Genomic DNA, 11,900 nt, shown 5'->3' with positions numbered 1-11,900 from the left:
CCTCTCCCGCTGCGGACCACGGGCTCCGGACGCGCAGGCCCAGCGGCCACGGCTCACGGGCCCAGCCCCTCCGCCGCACGTGGGATCCTCCCAGACCGGGGCACGAACCCGTGTCCCCTGCACCGGCAGGCGGACTCTCGACCACTGCGCCACCAGGGAAGCCCTTAGATATATTTCTTTTATACAGCATCGTGTTGGAATTTGCTTTTGTAGTCAATGTGAAAATCATTTTAACAGGTGTGATAAGCCCATTTATATATTTGTTGATGCAATCAATATTTCTGGACTTAGAGTTGCCTTACTGATTTAAGTTACATATTTTTGTTATATATGTAGGTCTCTCACCATGTGATCTATTTCATATGCTTCCTCCTCTCTCCACCCCCCACTTTTTTTTAACATACCTTCTGGTATTTAAAAGAGTTTGTGTTTTTGTTCTAATGGTTAACTTTATTCTAATACTTTTATACAATACATAAGTTCTGTCTCTTTTTTGCTATTGTCTATATGAGCACGTGAGATGATAGAAAATACATATATTGGTCTCTGCCCCTTGTTCATGGCACAGAGCTCCTGAAACACTTGTAAATACCTAAGTGATAAAAGCACTAGGAACATCTTTTGTGCTAACATTTGGTCTTTGACCCTGGCTCCTGACACAGTGCTTGGAATTTCCTGGGTAATAGGGGTGGGGGTGTCTTTTGTTCTAATGAGGTGATTATTGGTGGGCTCCTGGATGGAAGCTGGTCACCAGAAAGACCAAGTCATGATTAGAAACTTAGACTTCAACCCCATCCCCCATTCTCTGGAGATGGGAGAGGGGCTAGAAATGGAATTAACGATCGATCAGGCCTATGTGATGAAGCCTCCAGAAAAATCCCAATAAGATAGGGTTTGGAGAGTGTCCAGGGAGAGTGGCAGACCCAGAGAGGACATGGGAGCTCCACGCCCCTTCCCACATACCTTCCCTAAACATCTCTTCTATCTGCATGTTCATCAGTGTTCTTTATCATATCCTCATAGACATCCTCAAGTATTTTGTTGAGTTCTGTGAGCCATTCTAGCAAATTAATTAAACTCAAGGAGGGGGTCATGGGAACCTCTGACTTACAGCTGATTGATCAGAAGCACAAGTAACAACCTGGACATGCAATTGGCATCTGAAGGGTAGGGGGGCAGGCAGTCTTGTGGGACTGAGCCCTTAGCCTGTGGGATCTGATGCTATCTCCAGGTAGACAGCATTAGAATTGAGCTAAAATATAGAACACCCAGCTGGTGTCATGGAATTACTTGATGTGGGGAAAAACCCCTCATCTGGTGTCAGAAGTGTTGTTAATGAGATAGTAGTGTGAGAGTAAAGGAGAAACACAGGAGGACTGGAGTTTTTCCTAATATAGAGCAACACTGAAACTATCTAGGAATCTCTTAATCAGTCACTCCCCCCACCAGCCCCCATTGCTTTCCCCTAGCACCTAACTTGAGGCAAATGCTTTTATTTCTAGTTAATATCTGTATATGATAATCAGGGCTTATTCTATTGATACTTCTCACATACTACCTAATCTACCTCACATATCTAATCTCTCATTGTTAGCTGTACTATATTTACAGGGTTGCCAAGAAGTCTGGAAACATAAATGAATACATATTAATGGTTTGTTGGTATTATATTTCAATACAGAACAAAATAGTATCTTTTCCCAGACTTTATGGCCACTGTGCATATCGTCAAAGCACATAGCTATCACATAACTACACCCTTTCCATTAGAACCATCGTTTATTCTTGGTTATTCAACTAAACATAAATTTAATTCTCTCCACTAGTGAGAGATACCGATGTCTCCTCAGTCATTGTGGTTGTCTACAGCTTGTTCTCTAGATTCCTCAGTAAATGTTCTTATCAACAATATTCTTCTTTTATGGGGTATGGGAGGGGAGATGTAATAGCAGTCTCCAACAGAGGGAGCCTTAGGTTCCTCAAAGGAAAGAAAATAGGATAAAAAATTTGTAATATATAGAGAAATTTTGAAATAGTGTCTATATTCGCAGCCATCCATTTCTTCAGTGCTTACTGTGTACAGAACTGTCTTCAGTTCCTATAAAGGGATATAGAAAACAGGGGGGTGTAAATAGTTCAAAGTTGGTCCAGTAGCTTGGTTGGATAAGATCCTGTTAACTCAGGGAAACAGGCAAAATCCAGGTCTCCAATCTAAGACCCACTACCACCTGCCCCAGTGAACTAGCATGCAGGGTACTTTGGAACTATCTGGAAGAAAACTTGGAGAGCTGTTGGTCAAACTATGTAATAGATGAGATGCTCAAGTTTTCACTAATGAGGTTACTAATGATTTTTCTGGTTTTAAAATTGCCATGGGGGGGAAATTCCCTGGCGGTCAAGGGGTTAGGACTCTGCGCTTTCACTGCCAAGGGCCTGGGTTCATTCCCTGGTCGGGGAACTAAGATCCTGTAAGCTGCATGGTGAAAAAGAAAACAAAAATTGCCATGGGAAGAAAAATACATTGCAAGTTCAGGTTGCTAACTTTTGGCTATTATAAATTAGAAATCACTAAATGAGGTCGTTTACCTAACAACGCAAATTTTTGAGGGAGAAGTTGCTGTGAATCTCTTTAATGTCTGGGAAGAGATGTGGGATAAAAGCAAACTTGGAGATCTCATCAATCTATCAAGGCTTCAAGTTCTGCCAGAGAACTCTTGATACCTGGCTGGAGGGGATATAACCTCTAGAAGGCAATTTGGCAGTATCTATCAAACTGCACATATCCTTTGACTTCACAATTTCATTTCTATAAATTTATCTTACAAATATACTCACACGATGCAAAACAACACATGTAGAAAGTTATTCATTGCTGCACTGTGATAGCAAAAGTTTAAAAACAAACTAAATGTTCAACAATAGGGAACTGATTATAATACATCATTAATGTATACTATGCAGCTATAAAAAAAGCAAGTAGGCTCTTTATGCACTAATATTTAATGATATTCAAAATATATTTTTAAGCTTAAAATGAAAGTATGTTATGCTACAATTTGTGTAAAATGTAATGGTGATGAATAAAATATATATTTCTATTTGTTATATCTATTCTTGAATATGCACAAAACCTTGGAAAACTACAGAAAAAAACTGATAACTGATTGTGGGAAAGTTATTACCTATTTTTTAAAAGATCCACTGGTTCAAAGCAAAAGCTTTACCTTCTATGGTCTCTTTCCACTTAAACTGACCAGCATTCTTTTTGTTCTTCCCATTCCCTCCTATGGTATTAGTAAGACTCTTACTAGGTTGCAAGGAAGGTACAAGCCCAAGTAATCACAGGATGGTGGCTGTCAATGAGGAAGCAATCATACTGGCTGACTTGCAGAGAAATAAGAACAAGGCATTGCAGAGAACAATGAGATGGAGAAAAAAAAAATCCCTCTTCTTGATCATGTTCTATCTTCCAGATTCTAGTACCCTTTAAGGCCAAAACTATACTTCCTACTTTTGGAATGTTATAAATATCCCATAACTTTATAATAAATTCCCCCCTTTTCTGTTTCAGGTAACCTGAATAGGTACCTGAAGGTACCTTTTTACTGGGCAGTCTTGAGCTAATACTAATGCTAAAATTATTGAACACTCACCATGCATCACGTACCCTATGAGGCATGTTACATATGTTTAATTCTCAAAACTCAGATTATCCTCATTTCACACCATAAGGGTTCTCAGACCCAGAAAGACCAAGTAACTTGTCCAAGGTCACATATTTAGGCAGAACCAGAATTTAATCCAGGCAATCTGACTCCAGTGCTCAGGTTGGTAGTTGCCCTCAATTAGGTAGTTTATACACTTCCTATAGACACAAAGTAAACTTGTAGTCCAATGGCAGATGATCTCAACCCAAATAAAAGATTTCCTAATGGTCTAATTTCAGGTATCAGAGAACCAAATCAAATGATGAAAATATCGTGAGGCATATTTTTTGAGTGGGGCCTTTATGAGCCCTTCCAACTTTGAAAGAGTTAAATCTGGTTCGATGAAAGAACAGCAGCTGTACCTAAAGTCAACCAGTCAATCTGAAGAAAGGCTAATACTCAATACAGTTTTATTAGAAGCTCGAAATTGCCTGTTACTATTTATATTACAATTTCCTAGTGTCTGTGAAATTCTAATTGGAGAATTCACACAGGACCCAGCCAGGATTGAACCATGGATTTTAAAAAGACACAAATAACCTAAAATGGTCACCTCTCCCTACAGAACAATGGGTTAGAGGATCCAGAAACAGACCCAAATATATTAGGGAATACAATAAAGGTGGCAATTCAAATCAGTAGGGAAAAGATGGCTTATTCAATAAATGATGCCAAGACAACTAGTTAGGTACCTGGAGACTGACCTCAGTTTAGTCACCAAAACAAATTCCAACAGAATAAAAATTTAAATATAAAAACTGAAACCAGGGGTGAATTTTTTTTTAAATACTGGAATTTACAAAAAGCCTTCAAAGCATAAGATCCAGAAGTACAGAAAGAAAGAGTGATAAGTTTGACTACATAAATTTAAATGACAGACTGGGGGAAAATGTTTGCAACATAACTGACAAAAGGGCTGATTTCCTTAATACATAAAGTTCAAATAGATTAATAAAAGTGATCAACAGCTCAATAACAAATGGAAAAAAACATGAAAGGCTATTTTCGGGGAAAAAAAAGAAATAAAACATATAAACAAAGAAAAAACCTTGTAATTAAAGAAAGTTTAAAACAAGGATATACCATGTTTCACCTACAGCTTAAGAAGCAATACAGTGTAATGGTTAAAACTGATCACTCTAGAGTCAGAATACTTGGGATTAAATCCTGGTTCTACTTCTTACTGTGCATGCCCCAGTTTCCTAGGCTGGGGTTCTTGTGAGAACCAAATGAGAAAATATAATAAAAAGCAATTAGGACTGTGCCTGGCATATAGTAACTACATTAGTTTTTATTATTACATTGACAAAAACAGGAAAAACGTTGGTAAGGGAGTGGAGAACTAAGCACTCTCATACACCGTTGGCAGATGTATAAACTAGTACAATGTCTCTGAGTGGCAATTTGACATTGTCTACTATTCTAAATTCAAAAACCCTTTGACTTTACACTTCACTTTTAGAAATTGATCTTACTAATCACATATGTTCCTAAAGATATATACATTTATTTCTCTCTATATATCTTTATATTCATAAAGATACATATGTAGATATAGATTTTCATTGCAGCAATGTATGTTAACAGCAAAAGTCTGGAAATAACCGAAATGGTCATCCAAATGAGACTAAATAAATACATGATGGTACACCCTAAAATGAAATAATATACTATCATGAAAAAAAAAATCCCCAAGATAGTCAAAAAAGCAAATCACAAAACACTGTGAACGGCTTGCTCCCATTAATCTTAGAATGTATAGAATATTTCTGGAAGGAGACACAAGAAAATAATAACAGTAGTTGCCTCTGAGGAGCAAGACTGGGAGTTGAAGTCAAATGGAGATTTGCTTTTCATTAAATACCTTTCTGTAAATGTGAAATTTTTTTCCTGTGTACACTTTTTTCAATTAAACAAAAACTAGTTAATTAAAAAAAACAAAATTGAAGCCATCATATAACATTACATCTCTATCAGAAAAGCATACCAGCTAAAGATAGAAGTTCCAAGAGATATGATGCTTGCTCAAATATCACTGTGGCTTTAGGAACCAAAATGTTATCACTCTAGAGACTAATGAGAACCACAGGGACTAAGCACATGAGTCCCCTTTCCAGACCTCACATAAGCACATCTGTTAACTGCCAGAGTCTATAAAACAAGAGCTGTTTTTACCTCCATCTCTAGAAGTGTAGGAGTGTCCTTGTACTTGGTTGGGATGAGGACTTTGGAAGAAGGAAGGGAGAAGGGATTGACAATCATCCATTCTCAATGGTTCTCAATGATCTATTTCTTTGGACAACTTATTTCTTAGTTTTTTCCTTTCATTTTAATACCTTATGTATAAACTTTATAATTCAGAAAACACAATTCCACTTTCTCCCTAACAACCCAGTAGATGGTTCTGATAATACCATTTTAGATTAGTCTCAGAGAGGTTTCCTAGTCCAACAAATATTAGGTTTGTGTCATAGCACCACCACTTAATTTTCTAAATCTGATGCTTTCCACACTACAGCTTTCTTTCATCATCCCTGCTCAATCTCCTGGCACCAGCTCCTGATTCCACCTCATCCCAGCCAACATCAAGCACCTTTGTTTTTAGGCTCTGTGATTCTAGAGAGTGATGGAAGAGACAGGAGTCATTTAAGGACTAAGGATATGTTTTTCTTTCTGGGGACAAATCTGAATCAGCTGCTTTTAAAAACATCATTCCTGAATTTCCCTAGTGGCGCAGTGGTTAAGAATCTGCCTGCCAATGCAGGGGACACGGGTTTGAGCCCTGGTTCTGGGAAGATCCCACATGCCGCAGAGCAACTAAGCTCGTGCGCCACAACTACTGAGTCTGTGCTCTGAGAGCCCATGAGCCACAACTACTAAATCCCACACGCCTAGAGCCCATGCTCTGCAACAAGAGAAGCCATCACAGTGAGAAGCCCGCACACCACAACGAAGAGTAGCCCCCGCTCGCCGCAACTAGAGAAAGCCCGCACGCAGCAACAAAGACCCAACGCAGCCAAAAATAAATAAATAAGTTTATTTTTAAAATAAATAAATAAATAAAAACATCATTCCTTTGTTATTCCGAGAAAATGAAGTAGTGGACCCTGTAAACAGGGTCTTGGCAGTACTGAGTACCTACCGTGGTATGACATTATCTAGATACTTTATTCACCTCGCCTCATTTACCCTGTAATTGTTCTATTATTTCCACAATACAAATGACTATAGAAATTCAGTGAAGGGACATCAGTTGTTTAATGCCATACAGCTCCTCTGTTCCTGTGTTGAGTAAGGACTCAAACCCCAGTGCCTGGCTCTGAAGTCTATGGTATATTACACCACACTGCCCAATGAACACAGCTCTTGGGGCTCCATGGTTTGTTTCGGTGGTTAAAGACCCCAGTCAAAGACAACCTGGAAGTTCTTAAGCAGGGGAAGTTATGCTAGAAAAAAGTCTGGGCCACTATTCAACCAATTTTCTCACATTTATTTACTCTGTCTCTCACATCTCTAAAATGAAAATGAACCTAAGTTTCAGGGGAAAAGATTGGGGGCAGTGTCAGCCAAGAAAGTGATTAACAAGAAGGAAAAGGCAGCCCCTGCTAATTGGGAGGTAGTCGAGAAGGTCTGCCTTCTTGCGGTTGCCAGGCAACACAGGTAAACAGAGGAAGTGGCAGGATCATGGCCACTAACTACAGTGCCAACCAAGTAAGTACTCTTCCATTTCTTTAACGTTTAATTTTGCCTTCCAGATTCCACCTTTGGTCTGACCCCTCCCGTAGGATTCTGATGACTGAATATATAGCTGAGAGTGGGGTGAGACAATATTTTTTTACCTCCTCAGCTCCTTAGGGGAGGGAGGGCCCAAGGACAAGAAATAGGTACCTCTGGGTTAAGTTTGTAGGCCCTAACCCAGAGGTCAGCAAACTTTTTCTGAAAAGGGCCAGAGAGTAAATATTTTAGGCTTTGTGGGTCGAGTGACAAAATCAGAGATATTATACAGGTATGAGAGAAAACACTTTTCCATAAAATTTTGACAAGATTCAAAATACAATAACTGAGTGCAATTTTTTGTAATATTAATGAAAAGCATGTAATTCTTATAGGATGAGAAAATATTTCGCTTAATTGGGGTACAAAGTTAGTGTTCCCCTTTATCAAATCAAGTGCAAATGTTCATCTATAAAAACAATTCTTAGCTTTCTCAGGCCATCCCCAAACAGACAGGAGGATGGATTTGGCCCAGGCCGGTTTGCTGACCGCTGGTCTAGACCAGCACTGCAATAAAAAGATAATGTGAGTCACAAATGTAACTTTAAATTTTCTAGTAGCTACGTGAAAAAAATTAAAAAGAAATAAAGTTAATAACATAATTTAGCCCAGTTACATCCAAAATATTATTTCCAACACTTAATCAATATTTTAAGTTACAATCAGATGTTTCATTCGTTTTTGTACTAAGTCTTCAAAATCCATTGTATATAGTTGACCCTTGAACAAGGCAGGGATTAGGGCGGATCCCCACACAGCTGAAAATCGACATATAACTCTAGTTAGCCCTCCATAACCAGGGTTCCACATCCACAGATTCAACCAACTACTGATCATGTAGTACTGTAATACATATTTATTGAAAAGTACATATTTATTTATTTATTGTAAGTTAACCTCCACAGTTTAAACCCATGTTGTTCAAGGGTCAACTGTACTTACAAAGCACCTCAATTTGGACTAGTCACATTTCCAATGCTCAATAGCCGCATGTGGCTAGTGGCTCCATGTTGGACAGCACACAGATGAAACAAATCACATCCTCTCTAAAGTGAGTTAAAGCTTACTTAGCATGGTTGTTCATGCCTTTGGTCTTCAAATCTAAAGAACTGTGCCTAGCTATCATTTCCTGGGCTTGGGGCCTTTGAGTCTCATAGGGATTCTCATCTTTTTCTCCACAGTATGAAAAAGCTTTCTCACCCAAGTATCTGCAGAACTGGTCTCTCGCCAAGCCAACGAAAGAGGTATTCCACGTTCAGCACACCACAATGCCAGTTTCTGGTTCTCTACGTCACACTCTATGTAATTCACTGGTACCCAACTTCTTTCAGCCTTCTTTGAATTCCCATATCCTCCTCTCCCTCAGTCCTTAATTCAAGCCCTTCAGATACTTTGTTCCACTTTTCCACTCCATGTTCACAAGCACTTCTCTCCCCACCTCTACCCCAGAGGATTTCTTCCCATGAAGGCTACACTCAGATTATCGCCAATGATCGTGGTCATCTGTTGCCTTCAGTGCCCCGTTCCAAGGTGAGATACTCATCTCCATTCTCATCTTGAAAGGTAAAGAACTGAGGCACAGAACTGGGGTAACAGAGCAGGGAGACTTGCAATCTCCTGCAGCTACTATTTGGAAAATTAAAGTGCAATCTAATTCACATTGTAACACGAGTGCCCCCAAACTTCCAGCCAGCTTGTCCAACAGAACAGGGTTGTGTTTAACACCCAGAATTCCTTAAGCCGATGAATCATCTGTATAAAATGAACACCTTCAGGTGATAACATTTATGTAGTGGGTACGGTGCCAAACTTAACCTAATTTAAGCCAGCAGAGATAAGCGGATGAAAAAATTAGGGTAGCCTAAATGAGAGAGGGGGAAAAGGAAGAGTGGGGAAATTATGCTTTCATTCTTGTTTCATGACGATGCATTCCCAAAGGTAAAGAATGGAAATGAGACAAACGGCCCACCAATAGGTCAGTTACTGGGAGTGAGAAGCCCTGTTGAGGAATCCCATTTTTCCTTTTAGGCAAGTCCTTGGGGTTCCTTCATGGGCACCTGGCAAATGCCTCTGAAGGTACCCCCTGCTCGGGTGACCCTGACCTCCCGTACAGCTGCTGGTGCTGCCTCCCTTACCAAATGGATACAGAAAAATCCTGATTTACTCAAGGCCTCCAATGGGCTACATCCTGAAATCTTAGGCAAGGTATCTGTTCTTCCCATCTGACCTCAGTCCTGTTGTCTTCACTTCTTTTCAACCTCAAAAATGCCTAATGTTATACTACCACAATCCCAGCAGGGGGAACCTCTAACCAATTCTGTCTTACCCTATCTAGTCCTTAAACAACCTCTGAGGCCTGAAGGGATAAGCTAAGGGCATCTTATCCACACCCTCCCACTCACACCCCATCCACACAGCACAGAATGAGCTGATCTCAAGGGGAAGTTAACAGTATCAAATTTAACTCTTCTTATTTGAAACCTGACCTTTTGTTCATGGAATGGGGAGAAAGGGATCTAGAATTCTGAGATGGATTGGGAATGATCTAGGCCTAACCTGAAACATAACTGTCTCTTCTATTCCACCCGTGACAGCCCCATGATCCAGACAGTCAGAAGAAACTTGGGAAGTCTATCACAAAGACTGTACAGCAAGCAGCACCAAGTCCAACCATAATCCCAAGCTCCCCAGCATCAAATCTCAATTCCCTAGATCAACTCCAAAGCTCACACCCCTCTGAAGGTCACACTCCAGGTCCCCAAAGCCCACCCAACTCTCCAAAGAGTCCACCTGGAAGCCCATGTATGCTAGAACACTGTGCAGGTCCTAATTTAGCCGAGGTCCAGAAATGAAAACCTGGAACTCCATAAGGGACTAAGGGACCACACTGAGAAAACCTGTCTAGAGACTGAGTGATGTAAGCAAGACCCCCCCAGTCAGGGAAATTATGGATGGGAATAAAGGCAAATTTGGAAAATAAACATTGTTTGCTGAATCTTTTACTGATTTGGATTTTTCCCTCCTGCTATGTCTGCCTCTTTTAACCCATAACTAGGAGAAGGGTTGGAGGAAATAGAGCAGGGAAAAGAACATGACAGTGGCTTGGGGGTAGAACACATTTTTACAAGGATTGAGTCATCTCCAGAAATGACCAGGAGGAAGTTGGTCTGAATCACAGCAAAAGAAACCTCCAATAACCAGTCTGTCACCCCTAATCGCTCACTTTTCATCCTGGGCATGAGCTACAACTTCCAAGTCAGAAGTACAATCATTTAGAGAAGAAAAGGTACAGGAAGCCAGAGTAGAAGACACAATCCTTGTCTAACACTTCATTATCTGATGACAGAACACACAGGGAAAACAAATGAGAAAGAGTTATGAAAGCAAAACTCAAGCAAAAATACAAATATAATTTGAAAACTGAAGATAAAGAAGTGATTAGAAGACAGAGAAGAGAAATAAAGGGAGACAAGTAGAAATTTAAGACAGAATAACATACATGATGACCACACTGCCACTCCCCTCACCCCAATCACCTGAATGATAAGAAGCCACCAAAAAAGTCCCTTATCTATTTCCCAGCCTCCAATTTCTGTTTATCATTATCCCCATTCTGCATCTTCCTGGCACTGGCTGTTAAATTTAATGCCCTTGCCAAACCTTTCCCAGTTCCATTGCCCAATTGTTCCCTCATGAACACGTATGCCTAACTCCAAGGACAAGTACAGAGGACATATGTATATGCTGGAGGAAGGCTACAAAGACTTCCCAGGGCTAGTGTAGCAAAAAGGGAGAAGTGATCATCACTTAAAGCCAAAGACTACTTGGGAGCTGGGATGAAGACTGTTGAGGCAACTAAGTAAGGTCTTCCTCTCTAACTGACACCAATTATAGCCACTGTTACTTCTCTCCAACCCACAGCTTTACCTGGTTGGCTAAAAACTCAAGAGTGACAGACAAGATAGACCTGTCACCCCAGAGTGTCCAAAGACTATCAAAACAGCACTCCTGTCAAGGCAGTTAGGGACCCAAAAGCATGGCCTATATGGATTATAAAAAGTAGCAAGTTTTCTCATTAAACTATAAATGTTTGCCAGGTTTCCAACAATCTCTCCTTTCTTACCTCTACTCTCCTTTCTCCCCAAATGGACATACTTAGTTCGTATTCATAATCCCTTGGCTGTCCCCTCCATTGTTCCACTGGATCATAATTTGCTGAACTGTACCTTAAGGCTTATAATAATCAGTTCTCAGTGGGATTTTGGAGCCTGTAATAACCAAAAAGCTCTCCACATGCTTAACTTCCTCTCTCTTGCTCCTTCCTTCTCTGAGGTTTCGGCAAGATGTTAAATCCATGGCTACTTGCATTTGATTCTCTGAAAATTTTTCCAGTGGGCACTTGTAGGACAAACTGTTTCC

General features: G+C 40.1%; 1 protein-coding gene across 1 annotated transcript; it reads left to right on the top strand.

The window, feature by feature from the left end:
- The first annotated feature begins 7,391 nt into the window (after positions 1-7,391).
- Positions 7,392-10,483, top strand: CFAP126 (cilia and flagella associated protein 126). The gene is made up of 5 exons (XM_007467143.1): positions 7,392-7,418; positions 8,663-8,725; positions 8,931-9,011; positions 9,510-9,686; positions 10,076-10,483. Exons 1-5 carry the CDS (start codon positions 7,392-7,394, stop codon positions 10,331-10,333), a joined length of 606 nt encoding a protein of 201 aa, XP_007467205.1. The 3' UTR covers positions 10,334-10,483.
- The last annotated feature ends 1,417 nt before the right edge of the window (positions 10,484-11,900 follow it).

Source organism: Lipotes vexillifer, unplaced genomic scaffold (genome assembly GCF_000442215.2).
Source record: "Lipotes vexillifer unplaced genomic scaffold, Lipotes_vexillifer_v1.1 scaffold902, whole genome shotgun sequence".
In the NCBI taxonomy this organism is placed as follows: Eukaryota; Metazoa; Chordata; class Mammalia; order Artiodactyla; family Lipotidae; genus Lipotes; species Lipotes vexillifer.
Note: the sequence above shows the minus strand (reverse complement) of the source record. Positions and strands in the feature narration are given on the sequence as shown.

Bases quoted from the DNA above. Each gene is read 5' to 3' on its own strand.
- CFAP126 (XM_007467143.1), top strand. From the start codon at position 7,392: ATGGCCACTAACTACAGTGCCAACCAA. The intron at 7,419-8,662 runs GTAAGTACTCTT...TTTTCTCCACAG, and splicing joins CTAACTACAGTGCCAACCAA to TATGAAAAAGCTTTCTCACC. The intron at 9,012-9,509 runs GTGAGATACTCA...TTTTCCTTTTAG, and splicing joins CTTCAGTGCCCCGTTCCAAG to GCAAGTCCTTGGGGTTCCTT.